This window comes from Heptranchias perlo, chromosome 5, assembly GCF_035084215.1.
Source record: "Heptranchias perlo isolate sHepPer1 chromosome 5, sHepPer1.hap1, whole genome shotgun sequence".
Classification (NCBI taxonomy): Eukaryota; Metazoa; Chordata; class Chondrichthyes; order Hexanchiformes; family Hexanchidae; genus Heptranchias; species Heptranchias perlo.
Genome location: NC_090329.1, coordinates 4,923,880 through 4,949,552, shown reverse-complemented (window position 1 = coordinate 4,949,552; position 25,673 = coordinate 4,923,880). Strand labels below are relative to the sequence as shown.

At 47.3% G+C, this 25,673-nt stretch overlaps 1 protein-coding gene across 1 annotated transcript in view; it reads left to right on the top strand.

Moving 5' to 3' along the window:
* The first annotated feature begins 1,254 nt into the window (after positions 1-1,254).
* The window catches only part of fam83b (family with sequence similarity 83 member B), a 56,843-nt gene continuing 32,424 nt past the window's right edge, over positions 1,255-25,673 (top strand). Inside the window, exons 1-3 of the mRNA XM_067983697.1 lie at positions 1,255-1,406; positions 3,534-4,028; positions 18,402-18,566. Coding sequence (XP_067839798.1) covers positions 3,585-4,028; positions 18,402-18,566 — 609 coding nt within the window. The 5' untranslated portion in view covers positions 1,255-1,406; positions 3,534-3,584. The remainder of the gene's footprint in view (positions 1,407-3,533; positions 4,029-18,401; positions 18,567-25,673) is intronic.

Below are 25,673 nucleotides of genomic sequence, written 5' to 3'. Positions count from 1 at the left end.
CTTCCCCTCTCCCCCGATCTTCCCCTCTCCCCCCCCCCGATCATCCCCTCTCCCTCGATCTTCCCCTCTCCCCCCCGATCTTCCCCTCTCCCCCGATCTTTCCCTCTCCCCCGATCTTCCACTCTCCCCCCCCCGATCTTCCATTCTCCCCCCCCTCTCCTCTCCCCCCCACCCCGTTCTTCCCCTCTCCTCCCCCACCCCGGTCTTCTAGTCCAGCTCTGGATGACGTCTGGCTCTCTCTCTTCACCGCCCCCCCCCCCACATTGTAGCCCCTGACAGCAGCCAGTCTGTCAATCAGGGGCTGCCGGGCACAAAACCCGGAGAGGACGTTAACCACCATCAATAAACGTGCGATCGCGTCGGAAACAGTAAGTTTGGTTCATGCGGGTTTGCCACGTGCCTAGTCGCCCCCCCCTGCTGCCAATCCGCCTGCCCGCTAATATCGGGACCCATGAGAGGAAGGTGCTGTGCAAAAGCCCATGAAAAGTCTATGGGCCAGATCAAGTCTAACAAACCGCGGGCGCTGCTCGTTCGCTGCTCACAGGAAAATCTGGCCCATCAGAAGTTAAATTGTCCAGCTCAGGCAACCCAGGCGAAATCCAATTCTCTGGAAGAGAAAGATGTGTTAGTGTGTCAGTGGAACCCGTCAGCAGAACTCAAAACATTGATTGATAATAAAAGGCAATCTATTCTGGCAGTCGAAGTAAAGCAATAGCTTCAGTGACCAACCTTTGGCAGAAGAAATGGTTTTGATACGAGAGCAGAGTAAATGATATCTTGCAAAACACACCTTAACCAGTGCTTGTGGGACTGGGGGATGGTGAATACAAGGCACCTGTTCAACAGAGACTGGCCTGAGTCTGGTAAATTGTCCCTGTCTATTGCAGCGCTCTCTTACACAGGAGGCGGTTATCAGATTTCAGGAGCTCCGATTATAAAATCTCACCTTTCACTAACTGCGTGGGAAGTGAAATGAGGCAAAAATTTACTTGATATAACTTTATATAAAGATTGACTTCATGGACTGTTTGGCTTCAAGTATAGATTCCCATTCTTACCTGATCGTTTTGGAAAACAGGGCAGTAAACACCTCCATAGCCCTTGGCTTCAATGAAAAGGAAGGGTGGTTCACAGAATGAAACAGGTTTCGCATAATTTTTGGCCCAGAGTCAGGTACTGGTTGACACACACATTGACATACGGTTGCATGTTGAAACTGGTTTCCACGCCCTGTACTCTGGTGCCATTCCCTGCTTACGCAGTTGCTAAATCTTCCTGTTTGCAGCCTGCCACTGAGAGCAGTTACACAGCGAGGTTGGACTGATTGTTTCAACATCCTGAAGAGAGAATTAGGTAAACTATAACCAAACTCTCATTAAGGCTGTGCTTCCAAACCTCCCACACAAGTAAGTAGATATTTCAACTAACTTGCTCTTTTAAAACTTTCACCTGCTAGTTCTGGTTAGCTGCTCTCAGGCTGGCATTTTCCAGCGACTTATTGCTGTATATTGCTGGCAATTAAATGGCGAATAACTTTGTGTTGGTCAATTTCAAACTAAATTTCATCAATTTCATTTACAAAATGATGTAAGGCACTGAAATGGCATTTTTAAAAAATAGAACATGTCATACAGAGGCATGTCAGTGCAAACAGAAATCCAGGATAATGCAGCAAGGACAGCAGTTCGATCAAACTCAGCTCCAGTTTCTGGGCGGCTGGCAGTGTGGGTATAGAACAAGGCATTTCTTGTATCACTGTACGTCTGCCCTGCTTCAACAGTATTGCATTATTACAGATAATTATTCAAAAAAAGATTGTTTGGATAAGCGATTGTTTCAGTATAATGAGAGATCTTTGTACAGTGTAACCTGCTTATAACAAAGTCACTGGAGCCACAGACTGTATTACTTTGTGTGCAATTTTTGCTAAATCAGGATTACTTTATTTCTTATTGTTTGACAGCACTTTGCTGTTCCCCAACTCACCTGTGGCCATTTGATCTGTATCCTAATGCTCTGTATGAAGATATTAGTTGGTACACCCACTGACTGATGTATATTAAATATACACTCCTCTAACCGAAGCTCCAAGTGTGCTTCAATCAGGTACTGAAACGTCAAACATGCTTTAACAAATATTCCCTCAAACTTTAAGCATCTAAGCAGCGAAGTTTGTTTTATTGGGCTTGAAAAGATTATGCCAGTTGGCCCTATCATTTCGCCTTAATCATTTACCTTTGGTAAAACAATAGGAGAAAAGTTCATTCTTAGAAAGGATTTTATAAGGATTTTCATTATAAGGGGGATTTCCACTGTATGGGGTAAATTTTAACCCCCAAAAAACAGGTGAGTTGGGAGCAAGTGGGAGGTTAAAATAACAGCTTTTTGGAATGGGACCGTTTCCCGGCTCCAACTCGCCCACTCCTGGGTTTAACCCGGGCAGGTTTGTATGTGTGTGGACAACAGACATCAGGGAGTCCCGCCCCCACTTAAAGCCAGCAAGCTGATACTTAAAAGGGCAATGTACCTCATTGAGATACTTGAGGTATTTAATATTTTGTGTATTGGACAATTAAAATTAAATTAACCTCACCTGTTCGGGTTTCCCATCACTTCCCGTTCACATCAGGTGAAAGCAGGCGGGGAGGGCCAGATCAATGAGGTGAGTTCTTTATTGCACTGCTTGTGGGCCCGGAGGAGCAGGAGTGCTTCATCCAGGCCCAACAAGCTTACCTGGCCGACAGGAACCCCGTGATCGTCCGCTCCCCCTCCAATGGGGGACCACCCCCCCATGGTAAATACCCCCCCCATGGTGGACTACCCCCCCCATGGTGGATCCCCACCTCCCTCTGACTCTTCACCCGACTTCCAGCGACCTCCAAAAATCCATCCCATCCAATCTTTTCCTCAGCTCATCCAATCTCCTCCCCAACCCATCCGATCTTCTTCCCGGCCCCCTGATCTTTTTTCCGGCCCCCCGATCCCCATCCCGATCCCCTCCTCATCCCTCAATCTCCTCCTTGGCCCCCTGATCCCCTCCTTGGCCTCGCCAATCTTCTCCCCTGCCCCCCGATCTTCTTCCCAACCCCCAATCCCCTCCTCGGCCCCCTGATCTCCTCCCAGCTCCCCAATCTCCTCCCCTACCCCCTGATCTTCGCCCCAGCCCCCAAACTCATCTCCAGCTCCCAGATCTCTTCCCCAGCACCTGATCTTCTCCTCGACACCCCCCCCAACCCCACCCCACCCCCGATCTCCTCCCCGACCTATTATCCCTCCCTCCGATCCCCGGCTGCAGTCTGCTACCGCAGGTCTTCCTGCCCGACAACCAACCAACCTGTCAATCAGGCTGGCTGCCGGGCGCGAACCCCGGAAGTAAAATTTATTGGCCTATTATCACCAACTTACTTTTCGAGTTTCACACCTGAAAATCGTCCCCCTGCTCCCCTCCCAGCTGGAAGTGAAAATCCTGCCCTATATGTTTCTGTTGTATTCCCTGCTCTTCAGAATCCTAACATGTTTTTCTCTTCCACCAGTAGGTACAAAAATACAAACCTGGACAACGTTTAGTAATAAATTCTGCCAATATGAACTTATCTTCCCACATCTCTTCCCTGGGTGATGAATACAGAACTGAGGATTATGTTGAGCCTCACTATAAGGAATGGTACCGTATAGCTATTGATGCATTAGCAGATGGAGGTATTCCTGCCTATGAAGAATTTCTAGCAAAGGAAGGATTGAGTGAGTTTCTGGCCAAGGAAGAGCTTTATTTCATCAAGGACAATGTTAAAAAAGTGTCTCCATTGCTCACAACCTACACTCTTGAGAACGATAATGACAGTTCCTCCTCTGGCACCTACTGGCCTGTTCAGTCTGATATCGATGCTCCAGATTTAGACTTGGGATGGCCATATGTTATAAAAGGCTTAGAGACGCAAAGCAAAATTGATCTATGTTTTCATCCTCCCCGAGAGAACTCACCTACAATCAAGGAGATAGTAAGGAAACTAATCAAGAATGGACAGCAGGTAACAAAATAATTTAATTGTAAAATAAATACTAAATTAAGATATATGGTCCTTTGGAGGGAAGAACTGACTGCTGTGACAAGGTTAGTGCTAAGGTTAGGGATTTAGGATCAATTTTACCAAGCTGAAAAGTGATTTAGCAAAAGTGGACTGGAAACAGCTACTTGAAGGCAAATGAGTGTCAGAGCAGTGGGAGGCATTCAAGGAGGAGATTCAAGGGGTTCGGAGTAAACATGTTCCCACAAAGAAAAAGAATGGGACTGCCAAATTTAGAGTCCCTGGATGTCAAGGAGCAAACAGCGTAAGGTAAGGCAAAAAAGGAAAGCTTATGTCAGACACCAAGAGCTCAATACTACAGAAAGCCTAGAGGAGTATAGAAAGTGCAGGGGTGAAATTAAAAAGGAAATTAGGAAAGCAAAGAGAGGGCATGTAAACATACTGGCAAGTAAAATTAAGGAAAACCAAAAATGTTTTATAAATACATGAAGAGCAAGAGGATAACTAAGGAAAGAGTAGGGCCTATTGGAGACCAAAAAGGTAACCTATGTGTGGAGGTGGAAGATGTGGGTATGGTTCTTAATGAATACTTTGCGTCTGTCTTCACAAAAGAGGGGGACGATGCAGAGATTGTAGTTAAGGAGGAGGAGGAGTGTGAAATATTGGATGGGATAAACATAGTGAGAGAGGGAGTATTAAGGGGATTAGCATCTTTGAAAGTAGATAAATCACCAGGCCTGGATGAAATGTAACCCAGGCTGTTAAAAGAAGCAAGGGAGGAAATAGCGGAGGATCTGACCATCATTTTCCAATCCTCCCTGGCTATAGGCGTGGTGCAGGAGGATTGGAGGACTGCTAACATTGTTTAAAAAGGGAGAAAGAGATAGACCAAGTAATTACAGGCCAGTCAGTCTGACCTCAGTGATGGGCAAATTATTGGAATCAATTCTGTGGGACAGAATAAATTATCATTTGGAAAGACATGGGTTAATCAAGGACATTCAGCATGGATTTATTAAGGGAAGGTCGTGTCTGACTAACTTGATTGAATTTTTTGAGGAGGTAACAAGGAGGGTCGATGAGGGCAGCGTCTTTGATGTAGTCTACATGGATTTTAGCAAGGCTTTTGATAAGATCCCACATGGCAGACTGGTCAAAAAAGTAAAAGCCCATGGGATCCAAGGGAAAGTGGCTAGTTGGATCCAAAATTGGCTCAGTGGCAGGAAGCAAAGGGTAATGGTCAATGGGTGTTTTTGTGACTGGAAGGCTGTTTCCAGTGGGGTTCCACAAGGCTCAGTACTAGGTCCATTGCTTTTTGTGGTATATATTAATGATTTGGACTTGAATGTGGGGGGCTTGATTAAGAAGTTTGCAAATTATACAAAAATTGGCCGTGTGGTTGATAGTGAGGAGGAAAGCTGTAGACTGCAGGAAGATATCAATGGACTGGTCAGGTGGGCAGAAAAGTGGCAAATGGAATTCAATCCAGAGAAGTGTGAGGTAATGCATTTGGGGAGGGCAAACAAGACAAGGGAATATACAATAAATGGGAGGATACTGAGAGGTGTAGAGGAAGTGAGGGACCTTGGAGTGCATGTCCACAGATCCCTGAAGGTAGCAGGACAGGTAGATAAGGTGGTTAAAAAGGCATACAGGTTACTTTCCTTTATTAGCCGAGGCATAGAATATAAGAGCAGGGAGGTTATGCTGGAATTGTATAAAACACTGGTTAGGCCACAGTTTGAGTACTGCATACAGTTCTGGTCACCACGTTACAGGAAAGATGTAATTGCACTAGAAAAGGTACAGAGGAGATTTACGAGGATGTTGCCAGGGCTGGAGAATTTCAGCTATAAGGAAAATTTGGATAGGCTGGAGTTGTTTTCTTTGGAACAGAGGAGGCTGAGGGGAGATTTAATTGAGGTGTATAAAATTATGAAGGGACTAGATAGAGTGGATAGGAAGGACCTATTTCCCTTAGCAGAGGGAGTCAGTGAGCAGGGGGCTTAGATTTAAAGTGATTGGTAGAAGGATTAGAGGGGAGCTGAGGAGAATTGTTTTCACCCAGAGGGTGGTGGGAGTCTGGAACTCACTGTCTGAAAGGGTGGTAGAGGCAGAAACCCTCAACTCATTTAAAAAGTACTTGGATAAGCACTTGAAGTGCCGTAACCTACAGGGCTATGGACCAAGTGCTGGAAAGTGGGATTAAGCTGGATTGCTCTTTTTCGGCTGGCACGGAAATGATGGGCTGATTGGCCTCCTTCTGTGCCCTAACTTTCTATGATTCTATGAATGGGCTTTGGCTGAAAACCTTCCAAGCTCAGCAGAAAGGATTATGTCAGTTGGTCTCAGCAGTATAATTTTCAAAATTTGGAGGGATTTTGATAGATTTTAAAGGGAGGAACTCTTTCTACTGGCAGGAGGGTCGGTAACCAGAGGACACAGATTTAAAATAATTGGCAGAAGAACCAGAGGGGGAGATGAAGTGAAGGTTTTTTATGTGGCGAGTTATTGTGATCTGGATTGCACTGCGTAATAAGGTGGTGGAAACAGATTCAGTAGTAACTTTCAAAAGATTATTTGCTATTTACTTAAAAAGGAGAAATTTGCAGGGTTATGGGGAAAGAGCAGAGGATTGGGACTAATTGGATAGCTCTTTCAAAGAGCCGGCACAGGCACGATGGGCCGAATGGCCTCCTTCTGTGTTGTATTATTCTATTCTCTAATTCTAACTCAAGCACTGATTGAACCAAATCACATCTGAACCTTTGGCTCAGATTTGTTTATTGGAAAGAAAGAAACAGAAACAAAACCGCACAGTTGTAGAGATTTATGTCTTTTGCAATCGTGACAAAAATTCCACATGTGAAACTTTTAAAGGCTGATGTTAATTAACAGCTGGATGGCAGTCCTGCCTTTGACTTATTTGAATGTCGTGACTGAGCTGCTCGGCCGTTTCCGGTGGGAAGTGTCAGCTGGCCAGCTGGGGGGAGACAAAACTCGGCCGGCCTTCAGGCACCCGCTAGCACTGAAAGAAGGCTGTCGGCAGCAAGGCAAGTGCGGGATCTGCTTGGGAAGAGGGAGGGCGTCGCTGGGGTACTGCTGTTGGGATGGGGAGAAAGCCAAGGCCTAGACTTTCCTTGTGGGGCCTGGAGGAACACTCGGGCTCCACTAAGGAAGGCTTTTCATACCTTACCTTAGTGGGATCTGTTGGCTTCCCGACAGGTCGGGGTGGATGCCCCACTCAGGACCGTATTAAAATTCCATCAGGGTCCCAGGTACGTGATGAGACCCCCTGATTTGCATTTATTAATGATGCTCATGTCGGAGTCCTGCAGGCATCTCCTCTGCCACCAAACAACGGGGTAGATTTTGATTTTGGGTGATGGTGTAAAACGGGTGATATTGAGTCAGCAGCCGGTTTTATATCGCTCCTGACTTTAATTTCCATTGACTTCAATGGAACAAAATGGAGCCGATCCATTTTAACTGCTCTCCCACCCCTTTCCCGCTGATCAGGGACAGTTAAAATTGCGCTGATAGGTTATGAGGCACAGCTGTAAGAATCGTCGGTTTTGATCTTATTTTTAATGAATGTTCCTGTTTATACCATAATATCCTTCTCTTACTGGAGAGCTCGGAGTGTGTGCTTAACATAGCAAACAGCACACTCTCCCCTGCTGATAATTGTCACGTCTCTTGTGAGGATCAGAGAGGGGTCTGCAAAGGAGGAAGCAGGATATCATGGTGTGCGAATAGACAATGTGACAGCAGATGTTCAAGAAAGGGGTTGCAACTCCACTTCCTTCAAATTTCATAATAAGAATAAAACCGGATGGACCATCCGGCATCGGACCACTAGGCACCGGACACGACAAAGGCAAACCAAGCCCAGTCGACCCTGCAAAGTCCTCCTCACTAACATCTGGGGATTTGTGGGAGAGCTGTCCCACAGACTAGTCAAGCAACAGCCTGACATAGCCAGAATCACAGAATCATACATTTCAGCCAACGTCCCAGACTCTTCCATCACCATCCCTGGGTATGTCCTGTCCCACCGGCAGGACAGACCCACTAAAGGTGGCGGTACAGTGATATACAGTCAGGAGGGAGTGGCCCTGGGAGTCCTCAACATTGACTCCGGACCCCATGAAATCTCATGGCATCAGGTCAAACATGGACAAGGAAATCTCCTGCTGATTACCACCTACCGCCCTCCCTCAGCTGATGAATCAGTCCTCCTCAATTCTGAGCACTACTTGGAGGAAGCATTGAGGGTAGCAAGGGCACAGAATGTACTCTGGGTGGGAGACTTCAAAGTCCATCACCAAGAGTGGCTCGGTAGCACCACTACTGACCAAGCTGGCCGAGTCCTGAAGGACATAACTGCCAGACTGAGCCTGTGGCAGGTGGTGAGCGAAACAACACAAGGGAAAAACTTACTTAACCTCGTCCTCACCAATCCATCTGTCGCAGATTCATCTGTCCATGACAGTATTGGTAGGAGTGACCACCGCACAGTCCTCGTGGAGATGAAGTCCCGTCTTCCAACTGAGGACACCATCCAACGTGTTGTGTGGCACTACCACCGTGCTAAATGGGATAGATTCAGAACAGATCTAGCAGCTCAAAACTGGGGATCCATGAGGCACTGTGGGCCATCAGCAGCAGCAGAATTGTATTCCAGCACAATCTGTAACCTCATGGCCCGGCATATTCCTCACTCTACCATTACCAACAAGCCAGGGGATCAACCCTGGTTCAATGAGGAGTGTAGAAGAGCATGCCAGGAGCAGCACCAGGCGTACTTAAAAATGAGGTGCTAACCTGGTGAAGCTACAACTCAGGACTACATGCATGCTAAACAGCGGAAGCAACATGCTATAGACAGAGCTAAGCGATTCCACAACCAACGGATCAGATCAAAGCTCTGCAGTCCTGCCACATCCAGTCGTGAATGGTGGTGGACAATTAAACAACTAATGGGAGGAGGAGGCTCTGTAAACATCCCCATCCTCAATGATGGCGGAGTTCAGCACGTGAGTGCAAAAGACAAGGCTGAAGCGTTTGCAACCATCTTCAGCCAGAAGTGCCGAGTGGATGATCCATCTCAGCCTCCTCCCAATATCCCCACCATCACAGAAGCCAGTCTTCAGCCAATTCGATTCACTCCACGTGATATCAAGAAACGGCTGAGTGTACTGGATACAGCAAAGGCTATGGGCCCCGACAACATCCCGGCTGTAGTGCTGAAGACTTGTGCTCCAGAACTAGCCGCGCCTCTAGCCAAACTGTTCCAGTACAACTACAACACTGGCTTCTATCCGACAATGTGGAAAATTGCCCAGGTATGTCCTGTCCACAAAAAGCAGGACAAATCCAATCCGGCCAATTACCGCCCCATCAGTCTACTCTCAATCATCAGCAAAGTGATGAAAGGTGTCGTCGACAGTGCTATCAAGCGGCACTTACTCACCAATAACCTGCTCACCGATGCTCAGTTTGGGTTCCGCCAAGACCACTCAGCTCCAGAACTCATTACAGCCTTGGTCCAAACATGGACAAGAGAGGTGAATTCCAGAGGTGAGGTGAGAGTGACTGCCCTTGACATTAAGGCAGCATTTGACCAAGTGTGACACCAAGGAGCCCGAGTAAAATTGAAGTCAGTGGGAATCAGGGGAAAACTCTTCAGTGGCTGGAGTCATACCTAGCACAAAGGAAGATGGTAGTGGTTGTTGGAGGCCAATCATCTCAGCCACAGGACATTGCTGCAGGAGTTCCTCAGGGCAGTGTCCTAGGCCCAACCATCTTAGGCTGCTTCATCAATGAACTTCCCTCCAACATAAGGTCAGAAATGGGGATGCTCGCTGATGATTGCACAGTGTTCAGTTCCATTCGTAACCTCTCAGATAATGAAGCAGTCCGAGCCTGCATGCAGCAAGACCTGGACAACATCCAGGCTTGGGCTGATAGGTGGCAAGTAACATTCGCGCCAGACAAGTGCCAGGCAATGACCATCTCCAACAAGAGAGAGTCTAACCATCTCCCCATGACATTTAACGGCATTACCATCGCCGAATCCCCCACCATCAACATCCTGGGGGTCACCATTGACCAGAAACTTAACTGGACCAGCCACATAAATACTGTGGCTACAAGAGCAGGTCAGAGGCTGTATTCTGTGGCGAGTAACTCACCTCCTGACTCCCCAAAGCCTTTCCACCATCTACAAGGCACAAGTCAGGAGTGTGATGGAATACTCTCCACTTGCCTGAATGAGTGCAGCTCCAACAATATTCAAGAAGCTCAACACCATCCAGGACAAAGCAGCCCGCTTGATTGGCACCCCATCCACCACCCTAAACATTCACTCCCTTTACCATCGGCGCACAGTGGCTGCAGTGTGTACCATCCACAGGATGCACTGCAGCAACTCGCCAAGGCTTCTTCGACAGCACCTCCCATACCCGCGACCTCTACCACCTAGAAGGACAAGGGCAGCAGGAACATGGGAACAACACCACCTGCACGTTCCCCTCCAAGTCACACACCATCCCAACTTGGAAATATATCGCCGTTCCTTCATTGTCGCTGGGTCAAAATCCTGGAACTCCCTTCCTAACAGCACTGTGGGAGAACCGTCACCACACGGACTGCAGCGGTTCAAGAAGGCGACTCACCACCACCTTCTCAAGGGCAATTAGGGATGGGCAATAAATGCCGGCCTCGCCAGCGATGCCCACATCCCATGAACAAATAAAAAAAATTCTTTCCTCAGCCACCATGTACCCTGGTCACATTCCTACCTGCAACAACCCTGTATGCAGCCACCTGAAAACAACCCTTCATCTAGGGCCAGGTGCTTCAGCACACCTGATACCCCCACCACAACTTGCTGACCTATCACTCTACCTCAATTCTTTCCCCTGCCCAGCACCCCCACCCGTAAAAATAGCAGCCTGTGACACCTCGCCACCTCCCTTCAAAACATAACATCTCATCACCCATCACCTCCCACACAAAAGCAAACAGAATGGAACAAAGACAAATAAGCCACAAGGAAGTGAAGGGTCGAGAAACACACACAACAGAGGCAGGCAAAGAAGCAGCAACACGGCCATGACAGAGACAGCTAAGAGATAGACAACAACATCTACTTACATTTTTATAGCGCCTTTAACGTAGTAAAACATCCCAAGGTGCTTCGATGATATCCTCTGACTTACCATGAGCAATGAGAATGGGAGGTCCACCAGTGATTTTGTTTAAAATTACCCATCCTGAATGGCTGAAGGCCTGTCCCCGTGAAGACACAGTCCTGATTATAGCCGGTTTTGTCGAGGCAGAAAGCAATGTATTTGGGCACTGATCGGTGTAAGGTTGGCAGTGTTTCAGCTGGCGAGAGCACTCAGCAATGCGGCCAGCACAGATCCCATTCTCCACTTACTTCCATGAAGCTCAACAATAGCTGCCCACAGGGAGGGCAGTAAATCGATATCCTGCGGCTCCTGCCACTGGCAGGTGGAAAAGTACTTTACTCATGGTGAATAGGCGTAAAAGAGGGAAGTTGCCCCATAGTGCAGTACAGGCCAGAAGCGACTGGTTTATTAAAAACACATTACTGAATTCTGATGCTTTTCACAATTAATATTTATTTCCCTGTGTACTCTTATCAAGATTTAGGTTAAAATATCTGGTGCCTTATTGTTACAAATACCACAAGAGGAGGTGATTCACTGCAGTGCAGTATCGGCACCTCCTGATCTCTGATGGCATTAACCGTTCTCTCTTTCCTCTGGATGCCCATATAAATACTAAGTACTTTATAGCTGGTATATCAATATTTACTTAATGGAGAACAGGCTAACAGCAGTTGACATCTGTACCTATTTCCCTGTTTAAAAATGGGTGTGCTGATCAGGGCTAAAAGGAACCCTTATCATTGCAACACCCAGATTTCACTTTCAAAAGGGAACTGGATAAGTACTTGAAAGGAATAAAATTGCAGGGCTACGGGGATAGGGCGGGGAGTGGGACTAGCTGGATTGCTCTTGCATAGAGCCGGCACGGACTCGATGGGTCGAATGGCCTCCTTCCGTGCTGTTAACTTTCTATGATTCTATGATTTTAAAAAAAAACTCTGCCCTTTGTGATGGCTAACAAATTGTTTTCACAGTCCGACTGTGTGCACAGGTAATTCATTGTAATCGGGGATAGGTTCAGTCTTAGGCAGTAGTGCCTGTCCTGGAGCACTATACTCGGCCCCGGAGCAGAGCATCTAACAGCATGTGCCGTTGGTTAGACTTGCCCTTGCATGTTTAGGTTCTAACATTTTTTGCATGTTAAGTTGCTGAAAGTGCGAACTGATAACATCGCAGCGAGGGAACTGAGTGAACAGGACACACAACTGGGTATCTCCTTAACCAATCCGATTGAAGGATTGTGACATTAATAGTGCAAGGACTGAGAAGGATGTGTAAATTAGAGAGGGTGAATTCAATGTCAAATCAGAAAGAGAAATAAAGAGAGGGAAAAAAAGATCGGATTAAGAGAGAGAGAAAAAAAAAGACAGAAAGGAAAAGTAAAAAAAAGTTCAAATTTAAAATTATACATGTTTAAAATTCCCAACAATAATTAATACCTGAAGGAGTGAGACTCCACACTTGTAATAGTTAATTTTCAGTGTCAGAGAGGTTGATCGGCAGTAATTAACAATTATCATGTTGTTGAAAGGGTACTTAGACTTGAAATGACTTGACTCAACTCTCTGTGGCGAGTTTAATTTGTATCTACTGCAAACACAGCAACTTCACGCCATTCATTGCATTTCAGTGTGAGGTCATTGGCGAGATACCGTTTTCGCAAAGCTAACGGCTGAGCGGAGCAACTCAGACAACAACTTTTGGATATCTGAGTTTAACCGCGCATCTGCCCCTCGCCTGGAGTTTCTGTACCACTTGTGCATGAATAACGGCGAGCCCCATTAGCCTCACCGTCATTGTGACAGCAAAATCTAGCCCAATATAAAAATATAGAGAAGAGACAGGAAATTAGCCTGGCGTAGATAACTCCAGCTGAAGAACTAGCATTGGCACAGGCTGAATGGGCCAAATGGCCTACTTTATTGCTGTAGTTTCTAAGATTCTGTGAATAGCTACCATTAATGCCATTAATGTTCTTTCCATAGTTCGGGCTTGTTTGCTTTTGGAGCACAGGTGACTTTTATTTTAATAGTAAAATTGAAGCACCCATTTGACTGCAGCCCTCTCTACCTATCAGTCAGATCAGATTAGAGCTTACCCAAATTGACTCATACTGTACATTATATATCTGAGGCTGTACTGCAGTGTTGTTATCTCTCCATTCCCCATGTTCCACTGGTTGTGATCTAATTGAGACAAGACCGATATGAACCTTAGGTCCAAAGTCCTGAGTGGAAGTAAGGTCCTGATTTTGTAAAGCTAATCTGTATCGCATAAAAATGTGTCTCTCCAGACCTTATTGTAATAAACAAAAACATATCTATTTTTAGGCTGGGTATTTTCTCAGAGTTAATCCCATTTCAGCGTAAATGGGGTATCTGCCACACTTTCGGTGAAGTTAAGATTGGGTAAAGGAAAAAAAACAGAGAATAGTGGTTAAGACTTGAGGGATATAAACACTCGAGTTCACCAGGGGTCAGTGTCTCTCAGCACACTATCCATACTGACTAATATTCAACACATTGGGTGCTAAATTGGGCCATGTAGCGCCCGTTATTTCGGCACTACACGGCCTCTCCGAAATCCAAGATGGAGTCTTGCTGCGCATGCACATTTCCAGCATGAGGTGTGCCGGACGCCATCTTGGTATAGGAGTTAGAGCAGGCGCAAATACCAAACACTGGAAACATATAAATTAGGGAGAAAATGGCTTCAATCAGTTGCAACGCTGATTAAAAATGACAGACACCATTTTGGGACTCAACGCTCATCTCATTGCACAGTCTTAACCCCAACCATCTGAACGTGTCTTAGAGTGCATGGAGGACCCACATCACTGCTATTTAAAGGGACCATGCAGGATTTACAGGATTATTGTTTCTGGCTGCCAAGATATTTGTAACTGTTTTTGGAGGTCTTCTATACTTGAATTCTAGGACTAGGGGACATAGCCTAACATTTCGAGCCAAGTCATGCAGGAGTGAAGTTAGGAAACACTTCTTCGTGCGAAGGGTGGGAGAAGTTTTTTTAAAATTTTTTTATTCGTTCACGGGATGTGGGCGTCGCTGGCAAGGCCAGCATTTATTGCCCATCCCTAAGAGGGCAATTAAGAATCAACCACATTGCTGTGGGTCTGGAGTCACATATAGGCGAGACCGGGAAAGGACGGCAGGTTTCCTTCCCTAAAGGACATGAGTGAACCAGATGGGTTTTTACGACAATCCGGTAGTTTCATGGCTATCATTACTGATACTAGTATTTTAATTCCAGATTTTTATTTAATTAATTGAATTTAAATTCGCCAGCCGCCATGGCGGGATTTGAACTCGTGACTCTGGATTTTAGTCCAGGCCTCTGGATTACTAGCCCAGTAACATAACCACTACGCTACCGTACCCAAATAGCAGTTGATTCTAGCTCAATTGTTAATTTTAAATCTGAGATTGATCGATTTCTGTGAGTCAAGGATATTAAGGGATATGGGGCTAAGGTGGGTATATGGAGTTAGGTCACAGGTCCACCATGATCTTATTTAATGGCGGAACAGGCTCGAGGGGCTAAATGCCACTGCCACTTGCTGTCTCCTGTTTCCTGCAAGAAAGTGGGACGTGTGTCTGGGTGATGTGCCTGTCATGGTTCGTTGAATAGCTGCCAGTGTGTGTGGCCTGTGAGTTGTGGGTGTGCGGCTTGAAACAGTGGTAATGTGTAAGGGTGAGAGGAAGCATCTGATTGGAAGAGTTGAGTACTGATAGAGTTTATTGGTATATGGGTGATGGGGGTGTGGTGCGTGGTGCAGTTGGTAGGAGACGTCACTTGGCAGTTGACCTCTCTCACCTTGACCACTCATGTCAAAGCATTAAACCTGTTCCTGCACTGCATCCATGTTCATGATGCTGTGCGCCTGGCATTGACTTCGTCCTCCGCTGCCTCACACTGCCTTTTGAGCAAACGTCTGGAGGGCCTCTTGTCCCCCCACCCCCACTCTGCGGATATAGGATGTCCCTCCTTCTGTCCACCTCTTGCACCAAGATCTCTAGTGCATCATCAGAGAACCTCGGAGCATGCATTCTCACACTGGTACCAACTGAGATCGGCAGATTGGTGAGGTCCAGCATGCAGATTGGAGGATGTGGGATTTAGTAGTGCGCAACCTTTATTCAATGTTTTAACATAACTCATAAGTTTGTAAACATAGGGACAGGACCTGCATCTGTGTTTTACGTGTGCGATGTCTGATCTCTGTTCAGACTCCTTGTAGACAGCAGACTGTTATTTTCAGAAAATAACAGGTACCAGCTACCTTTAAGAGCTTTTTAACAGACAGCCTGCCTTTAAGAGATTGAGCTCCCTCTGCTGGTGGAAAGTGTGAATTGCTTTGAATCGATGTGCTGGGCCTGGATGTGAACATTGATTGCAGGTGAGTCCTGAGGCCGGACAAAGTTCTCGTCCTGCCTGCGCAGGGACCATTGGGAGCGGGGTAATAGTGCATCGCGCTGCCCCCACCCAATAATAGGCCCTTTCCAATTCTTCCCCTATTATTTTCTTCTTTTTCTTTGTTAATTCTGACGACGGGCAGTGGGTGAGCTCCAACTTTCCCCCATTCAATGATTCACCAGTAGGTCTGTCCATAAAACAACTAATTTTCCCCCTTCTCCAGAAGAATGGATTCTAATCACACTCCCCTACTCTCCAGTGACTAACATCACCCTGAGAATAACTGGTGGAGGTGATCACTGGCATATCGAAACGAACTTCATTGGTTCAAAGCACTCTGGTTCAGGTGCTTTTTAAAAATCCGAATCGACATTTCCCAGCTCTGGTGTTCTGTGTTTTAACCCGTCCAAAGATGCAGTTAACAAATCAGTAATATTTTTGACATTAATCATGTCTAGCGGGGGAGGGGGAGATAGGGATAGTGGGGACAAGGGGGAGATAGGGATCGCGGGGGAGGGGGAGATAGGGATCACGGGGACGAGGGGGAGATAGGGACAGCGGGGGAGGGGGAGATAGGGATCGCGGGGGAGGGGGAGATAGGGATCACGGGGGAGGGGGAGATAGGGATCATGGGGACGAGGGGGAGATAGGGACAGCGGGGGAGGGGGAGATAGGGATCGCGGGGGAGGGGGAGATAGGGATCATGGGGACGAGGGGGAGATAGGGACAGCGGGGGAGGGGGAGATAGGGATCGCGGGGGAGGGGGAGATAGGGATCGCGGGGGTGGGGGAGATAGGGATAGTGGGGACGAGGGGGAGATAGGGATAGTGGGGACGGAGGGGGGAGATAGGGTTTGCTGGGATGGGGGGAGATAGGGATCGTGGGGACGGGGGGAGATAGGGATCGTGGGGGAGGGGGGAGATGGGGATCTCGGGGGTGAGGGGGGAGAGAGGGATCGCAGGGGTGGTCGGCAGATTGCAGGGAGGGAGGCCGATTGCGGCAGAAGGTTTGTTTGAGGGGTCGGGTGGAGGGGTTGCGGGGATGCTCTCCTGGCCCACAAGCAGTGCCGGAATAGCATTTATCTGCTGGATCCAGCAGCTCCCGTCTCCCTTCATCCGCTGGGTTTCCCAAGCCCTGGGAAACCCGGCCCACAGCCATTAAATTCAAATTGGTCTGCCAAAATCGGAGGAACGGAGCTGCATTTAAATATTACAATCACTGACCCACCTCTCCAGGGCAGGTTACTCAGCCACCCCCAAAACCGCAAGTAGGCGCATTCGTGGTGGGTTGGGGTCGGGTTTCACATTTTTAAGAATTTAACCCCCCACCCCGACCCTCTCCCACTCCTCGTGGTGGGGGTGTGGGGTTTATAATTCCCCACTTGGACTCAGAAACCTGGCTGCTTGGCGAGCTTCACAAGTGTGAACTACTGGGGCCAAGAATAACTGAAAGTTCATGGTGTCAATAGGTTGGACCTGTCACATGATACAACGAGAATGGAGCCATTGACTAATCAGAGCAATCAATCTCCATTAATTAGTCTGCACAGACCCTCCTGGGTGGAGAGCTTTGAGATCCAAAATCACCTCCACCTCCCAAACCTGCTAAACTTACCATATGTCGTGTCTCAAATTACTCATACACTGTATCCCAACGTATTATTTTCGGAAGGAAATCTATCTAGTTTGTATTTGAGTGAATCGATACTGCCTGCTTCCATTGTCTCCCGAGGGAGCCTGTTCCATAGATTTACTGCTCACTCACTGAAATATCAGCCTCCACTTTGACCACACCCCGACAGGCAGGAGAGGGTTAATATATCAGGATCAGGCAACCCGACCCCATTCCCACCCCTTGAAATTTTAAAGTGCAGAAATCAGGCCATGGATGAGGCTCCCGCAAAAGGCAGATGGAGGCCTGATGACATCATTGGCGCCACAACTTAAATTCCACAGTGAGTGAGGGTGAGGCCCTAGCAGCGAGGTTCCCGATAGCTGAGCCGAGGCGGGAGCTGCCTGCTCCCCAAGGTAAGTGCCTCTTTTAGCATTCCTCAGGGGCCAGGAGGAGCAGGAGTGCTCCCCCCAGGCTCCTCGATTTGAGCCTTCGGTCTCCCCCAGCCCCAATCTCCAGCCTCCCCCCGACCCTCCCGATCTCCAGCTTCCCCCCGACCCTCCCGATCTCCAGCCTCCCCCCCGACCCTCCCGATCTCCAGCCTCTCTCCTGCCCCAACCTTCCCGATCATGATCCTGGAACTGATGCTCCCTTCCCAGTGCCGGGACCATCCCCACTGCGACCTCCTGCCGTTAAGAGTTCCCTCGCGCCCGCCGGCCAGGCTGTCAATTTGGCCGTCTGCCGGGTGGGAGGCAGCCCTACAAGATGCACATGTGGCCCTGCCTTTAAGATCGGCAGGGCCTCCACGTCCCCGGCCTTGTCGGGTTTTCCCCCCCACTCCCCCACTCACCCACACCCTCCCTAGCTCCCCGGAAATATCAGGGCCAATGTTTCCACATAATAGGCTCTCGATGTGTTATCTGTACAAAATAGTGAATACAGTAGTATTACACTCCAAACAGCTTCCTTGTATTTTTGCATTTGCCTGTATCAGATGTAATTAGTGACACCACACAGGATCTTGGCTAAATTCCATCAAAAAGAGTACATTGCTGCAAAAGTGATGTATATAGCTGACAGTTTCAATGCCAAAGACTAACTAGTTTTCTTTATTTTCAATTTCAAACAGGTCATTGCTGTTGTTATGGATATGTTCACTGATGTGGACATCTTCAGGGACCTGCTCGAGGCTGCGTCAAGAGGAGTTCCAGTCTACATCGTGCTTGATGACTCCAACTTCAAACACTTTACCAATATGTGTGAGAAACAAGGAGTTCACCTTCAGAGGCTCATGGTAAGGATTTCTTGCTTTCGAGGACTTAGTCCTTACTCACCTAAAGAGGCCAGTATATCCTGGGGTTGAAACTCGTTGGCGCCTGGTTTCGGGCGTGAAGGCGGCGATGCAGCTGCAAAGCGAGCCCAAAACACCAGGCAGGAGGCCAGCCAAAAATTGGGCCTCGGGCCTCATCTAAATAGTCTGGGCGAGCTGCTGGCCCCCAACTCGCTGACCGTGGCCCTCAGGTAAGTCCCGGGGGGCAGAGGACAATGGGAGGATCATGGGCTGGCAAAGGCACTCAGGAGGGCTGCGGATTTGATCTAGCGTCAATGAAGGAACGGCGGGTGGTGTTGTTCCCATGCTCCTGCTGCCCTTGTCCTTCTAGGTGGTAGAGGTCGCGGGTTTGGGAGGTGCTGTCGATAGTACACATTGAAGCCGTGGTACTCCGGTGGGGAAGGAGGTGGACATTTAGACCTTTGAGTTAAGTGCCGATCAAGCGGGCTGCTTTGTCCTGGATGGTGTCGAGCTTCTTAAATGTTGTTGGAGCTGCACTCATCCAGGCAAGTGGACAGTATTTCATCACACTCCTGACTTATGCCTTGTAGATGGTGGAAAGGCTTAGGGGAGTCAGGAGGTGAGTCACTCGCCGCAGAATACCCAGCCTCTGACCTGCTCTCGTAGCCACAGTATTTATGTGGCTGGATCAGTTGAGTTTTTGGTCAATGGAAACCCCAGGATATTGATGGTGGGGGATTCGGCGATGGTAATGCTGTTGAATGTCAAGTGAAGGTGTTTAGGTTCTCTCTAGTTGGAGATGGTCATTGCCTGGCACTTGTGCGGCTCAAATGTTACTTGCCGCTTATCAGCCCGAGCCTAGATGTTGTACGCGGCCACGGACTGCTTCATTATCTGAGCAATTGCGAAAGCGACTGAACACTGTGAAATCATCAGCAAACAACCCCACTTTTAACCTTATGCTGGAGGGAAGGTCATTAATGAAGCAGTTGAAGATGGTTGGGCCTAGGACACTGCCCTGAGGAACTCCTGCAGCAATATCCTGGGGCTGAGATGATCGGACTCCAACCACGACCATCTTCCTTTGTGAGAAGCTAAGAACTGTGGAGGAGTAGAGAGATTTTGGGGTGCAAGTACAGAAATGACTTAAGGCTAGTGGACATGTGCAGAAAAATAATTAAAAAGGCTAATGGAATGTTGACCTTTATCTCAAGGGGGCTGGAATACAAAGGGGTAGAAGTTATGTTGCAGCTGTAGAGCTCTGGTTAAACCCTATTTAGAGTACTGCGTTCAACTCTGGGATATATTGGCCTTGGAGGGGGTGCAGCGCAGATTCACCAGCATAATACCGGGGCTAAAAGGGTTAAATTAGGAGGACAGGTTGCATAGACTAGGCTTGTATTCCCTTGAGTATAGAGGATTATGGGGTGAACTAACTGAGCTGTTTAAAATGATTAAAGGACTTGATAGGGTAGATAGAGAGAAACTATTTCCTCTGATGGGGGGGGGAGTCCAGAACAAGGGAGCATAGCCTTAAAATTAGAGCTCGGCCATTCAGGGGTGATGTCAGCAAGCACTTCTTCACACAAAGGGGAGTGGAAATCTGGAACTCTCTCCCCCAAAAAGCTGTTGAGGCTGGGGGTCAATTGAAAATGTCAAAACTGAGATTGATAGATTTTTGATACGGAACCAAGGTGGTGGATGGAATTACGATACATATCAGCCATAATCTAATTGAAGGGTGGAACAGGCTTAAGGGGCTGAATGGCCTACTCCTGTTCCTATGTTCCTATGTGCCAGGTATGACTACTGTCACTAGAGTGTCTTCTCCCTGATGCCCATTGACTTCAGTTTTACTGGGACTACTTGGTGCTTCACTCGGTCAAATGCTACCTTGATGTCAAGGGCAGTCACTCTCAACTCACCTCTGGAATTCAGCTCTTTTGTCCATGTTTGGACCAAGGCTGTAATGAGGTCTGGAGCCGAGTGGTCCTGGCAGAACCCAAACTGAATACCAGTGAGCAGGTTATTGGTGAGTAAGTGCCGCTTGATAGCACTGTCGACGACACCTTCCATCACTTTGCTGATGATTGAGAGTAGACTGTATGGGCGGTAATTGGCCGGATTGGATTTGTCCTGCTTTTTTTGTGGACAGAACATACCTGGGCAATGTTCCATTTTTTTTGGTAGATGCCAGTGTTGTAATTGTGACTGGAACAGCGTAGCTGAGGGTGTGGCTAATTCTGAAGCACAAGTCTTCAGCACTACAGCGGGGATGTTGTCAGGGTCTGTAGTCTTTGCTGTATCCAGTGTACTCAGCCATTTCTTGATATCACGTGGAGTGAATCGAATTGGCTGAAGACTGGCGTCTGTGATGGTGGGGATATCGGGAGGAGGCCGAGATGGATCATCCACTCGGCACTTCTGGCTGAAGATGGTTGCAAACACTTCAGCCTTGTCTTTTGCACTCACGTGCTGGACTCCGCCATCATTGAGGATGGGGATCTTTGCAGAGCCTCCTCCTCCTGTTAGTTTCTTAATTATCCACCATCATTCGCGACTGGTTGTGGCAGGACTGCAGAGATTTGACCTGATCTGTTTATTGTGGGATCTCTTAACTCTATCTATATAGACTGCTGGTTTTGCTGTTTCACATGCACGTAATCCTGTGTTGTAGCTTCAACTTATTTTCAGGTACACCTAGTGCTGCTCAAACATGTTATGTAAAGGAAATTTATTGAGTGATACTGGTGCCTTTGAGTTTCAGTGATTTGAAGGCTGTTTAGTTCAGTTTAAATGAGAAAATGTGTTCATTCTCTCAGAGTGGAAACACATCCGCAAATAATTTTAATGTGGACAAGTCAGCAGATTCTATTCTACAGGCTAATAATAGCTAATAATATGTATGCATCATATTTACACTACTGAAACCAAAGCTCTAATCAACACCTTCTCTGCACAGTGTAATTCTGAGTAAACTGCTCAACATGTTTGGACAACTTGTAAGGCACAATTAGACTTTATATTGATGACAAAGAGCAGTCTCATTAATGCATCATATTTCATACATTGTTGTTTGAAACTAAGATCAAGGACAAATGCTGAACAGAGCACAGAGACAAATGCTCAAAGTCCCAGATATACGGCCCCAAACCACACAGCTTTATGTTTTTTTAGATGACAACAGCGTAGAAGATACCGTGACTGAAAGTGGTTTCATTCCAGGAATAAGGACCTCATCAGAATAATACACACAGAGAGCCCGTTTACTCCCAGAGTTAGTCTTGGTGTGCATTTTAATTTTCTGTTTCTTTGGAAGGATGGCAGAGGTTTTAGGCGGCATTTCAAAGATTTGATTGTAAGAACTGCCTTGCTGGCTCACTCATTGCTTCCCAGCCCCTGGCCCACTCACAATAACAAAATAGTATATTGCAGTAAGTCTCTTATTATATTAATCATGGGTAGTCCAGGGCCTGGAGCATGGCTTCCAATGTTTACCATGGTCCTGATACAACGTAACGTTACAATGTTACAACTTACGCTAACTTACCAAAGCAAAATGTCCCACGACTTCCGTGAAGTAAAATTATTACATACGTCACTGATGCTGAAAGAAATAGGGCAGATACAGGCCTAAAAATTCTATGGTGCCAGGCCTGTTTCTCGAGCGTTAAACAGGCTCCTCATCCACCAATATGGTAGGCAGGAGGAGGCGTGTGCACATTTCTAATAGGAAGTGCGTTGCCTGCCATATTGGACTGGGCTTCTGCAGCTTACGCCAGCTCTAAAAAAAATGATTACGTTATTTTCCGATTTTGGTCTGCCCCAGTGCCCGAGTCATCACGTGCTGAACTCATCCAGCAACTCGTGGCACTAACTGGCAAGAAGGGCCCCTCACCAGTGATATTTAAAGGGATCATCCAGCACTTACAGACTAGTTGCTGGTTTGTCATTTCAGGCTGCTGATTAACTTGGTGTTTTTAGGTGTGTTTTCTGACACTGGAAAGTTCAGTTTGACTGCTCAGAAGATGATTTTGCTGGTGTTGAATGCTTTATAAACGGTTTGACTGCAGTCATGGGTGGTCTGATGGGGCTGCCTTCGGGGCTGGAGGACGAGGGGGAGCAGCAAGAAAGACAGCAGAGAGCGGGAGCAGCTGGAAGATGAGGGAGGAGGAGGAAGGCACCGTGCAGGAGACCCGTACCCACAGCGGGTCTTCAGGGAGCACATCTAAACCAACAGCCCCACAATCCTGACCACTGTCCTTACTGCCACCATCCGATTGCTTTCTTTCAGTCCAGCCTTATGGGTCTTGCCCTCACCTCACTAAAATATAAACACCAAAAGCAAACCCAGGACAAAAAAACAAATTTATCAAACAACTCAATTCCATCGATACCTAACAATGAACAGATAATAATTATGAATCACCCTTGTGCAAGCCCTTAGTGCCTGTCTCATAGAATCATAGAATGGTTACAGCACAGAAGGAGGCCATTCGGCCCATCGAGCCCGTGCTGGCTCTTTGTAAGAGCAATCCAGTTAGTCCCATTACCGCACTCTTTTTCCGTAGCCCTGCAAATTTTTTCCCTTCAAGTATTTATCCAATTCCCTTTTGAAAGCCATGATTGAATCTGCTCCCACCACCTTTCAGACAGCGCATTCCAGATCATAACCACTCGCTGTGTAAAATAGTTTTTCCTCATGTCGCCTTGTTTTTGTTGCCAATCACCTTAAAGCTGTGTCCTCTGGTTCTCGACCCTTTTGCCAATGGGAACAGTTACTCTTGATTTACTTTAACTGAACACTTCATGATTTTGAACACTTCTATCAAATCTCCTTTTAACCTTCTCTGCTCTAAGGAGAACAACCCCAGCTTCTCCAGTCTTTCCACTTAACTGAAGTCCCTCATCCCTGGAACCATTCTAGTAAATCTTTTCTGCACCCTCTCTAAGGCCTTCACAGCTTTCCTAAAGTGCGGTGCCCAGAACTGGACACAGTACTCCAGTTGTTGTTTTATAAAGGTTCAACGTGACTTCCTTGTTTTTGTACTCGATGCCTCTAATTATAAAGCTCAGGATCCCGGATACTTTTTTAACCACTTTCTCAACCGGTTCTGCCACCTTCAAAGATTTGTGCACACATCTCTGTTCTCTCTGTTCCTGCACCCCCTTTAGAATTGTACCATTTTGTTTATATTGCCTCTCCTCGTTCTTCCTGCCAAAATGTATCACTTTGCACTTCTCTGCATTAAATTTCATCTGCCATGTGTCCGCCCATTCCACCAGCCTGTCTATATCCTCTTGAAGTCTATCACTATCCTCCTCACTGTTTACTACACTTCCAAGTTTTGTGTTGTCTGCAAATTTTGAAATTGTGCCCTGTACTCCCAAGTCCAATTTGTTAATACATATCAAAAAAAGCAGTAGTGCTAGTACTGACCCCTGGGGAACACCACTGTACACCTCCCTCCAGTCCAAAAAACAATCTTTCACCACTACTCTCTGTTTCCTGGTCCCTTAGCCAATTCTGTATCCATGCTGCCACTGCCCCTTTTATTCCATGGGCTTGAATTTTGCTGACAAGCCTATTATGCGGCATTTTATCAAATGCCTTTTGAAAGTCCATATACACAACATCAACTGCATTGCCCTCATCAACCCGCTCTGTTACCTCATCAAAAAACTCAATTAAGTTAGTTAAACATGATTTGCCTTTAACAAACCCGTGCTGGCTTTCCTTTATTAATCCACGCTTGTCCAAGTAACTATTCATTTTGTCCCAGATTATTGTTTCTAAAAGTTTCCCCACAACTGAGGTTAAACTGACTGGCCTGTAGTTGCTGGGTTTATCCTTACACCCTTTTTTGAACAAAGGTGCAACATTTGCAATTCTCCAGTCCTCTTGCACCACCCCCATATCTAACGACGATTGGAAGATTATGACCAGCACCTCTGCAATTTCCACCCTTACTTCCCTTAGTGACCTAGGATGCATCCCATCCGGACCGGGTGACTTATCTACTTATCATGTGCTCGTTTATTTAACCTGGTGCTCCTACGAGGTGTTTCCCCAGTGGCGACAGCTTGGGAGGTGGAAGGCTGCTGACCTTCCATTGAGGATACTTCAGATGTCCATGGTCGGTGACCTTGAGCACCTCTGGGCCTTGAGGGAACGGCTGCAGACTATAGAATCTCAGCATGGGCTGCAGCCGTCCGGCCCAGCTGGCTTTGTGGCATCAGAAAGGCCACCCTCCTGGAACTGCACTTCAGCACCCTCGATCTCCGTACTTGAACAGGGTGTAGGACTGCTGTGATGCTTTGGACGCCCCTGTCAACAATGGCTCTGAGGGCCAAGGTGGAAGCTGTCTGAGTTTCCATGGCAGCAGTGTGATCTGCCATAGAAGCTGTCAGAGCTGTCAGCAGAGGCTCCATTACGGGTAGCACCACTGTTGTGTTAATGGAGCTGGCCATTTGGACATGTTGGACACAATGGTCTCCGTGTACTACGCAAAGTCTTGACACAAGTTGGAGCTGGACTCGTCCATGATCTGAGACATTGTCACCAGCAGGCTGCCCAGTACACTTAATGTTTCCTGGTATATGTCCATCAGCCTTCTTCTGTAAGCTGGATCCTTGGAGTCAACATCTGAGTTGTCTGCAGCAGAGCTAGTGTGTAATCTCGCCCTCCAGCGAGCTGGCACCCATGATGTCATATCCCTCTGCCTTAGCTCCTGAGTACTTGCGGCCAGTGATTCACCACGTAGAGATCCCTCCTTCAGCCTGACCTCTAAAGTACACATTGTGCCAATATCTGGTGCTCGCAAGGGTGAGATTGAGTGACACAGCATCATCAGAACATAAGAACATAAGAAATTGGAGCAGGAGTAGCCTGCTCCACCATTCAATCAGATTATGGCGGATCTTCGACCTCAACTCCACTTTCTCACCCGATCCCCATCTCTCATGATTCCCCTGGAGTCCAAAAATCTATCTCAGCCTTGAATATATTCAATGACTCAGCATCCACAGCCCTCTGGGGTAGAGAATTCCAAAGATTCACAAACCTCTGGGTGAAGAAATTCCTCCTCATCTCAGTCTTGAATGGCCGAC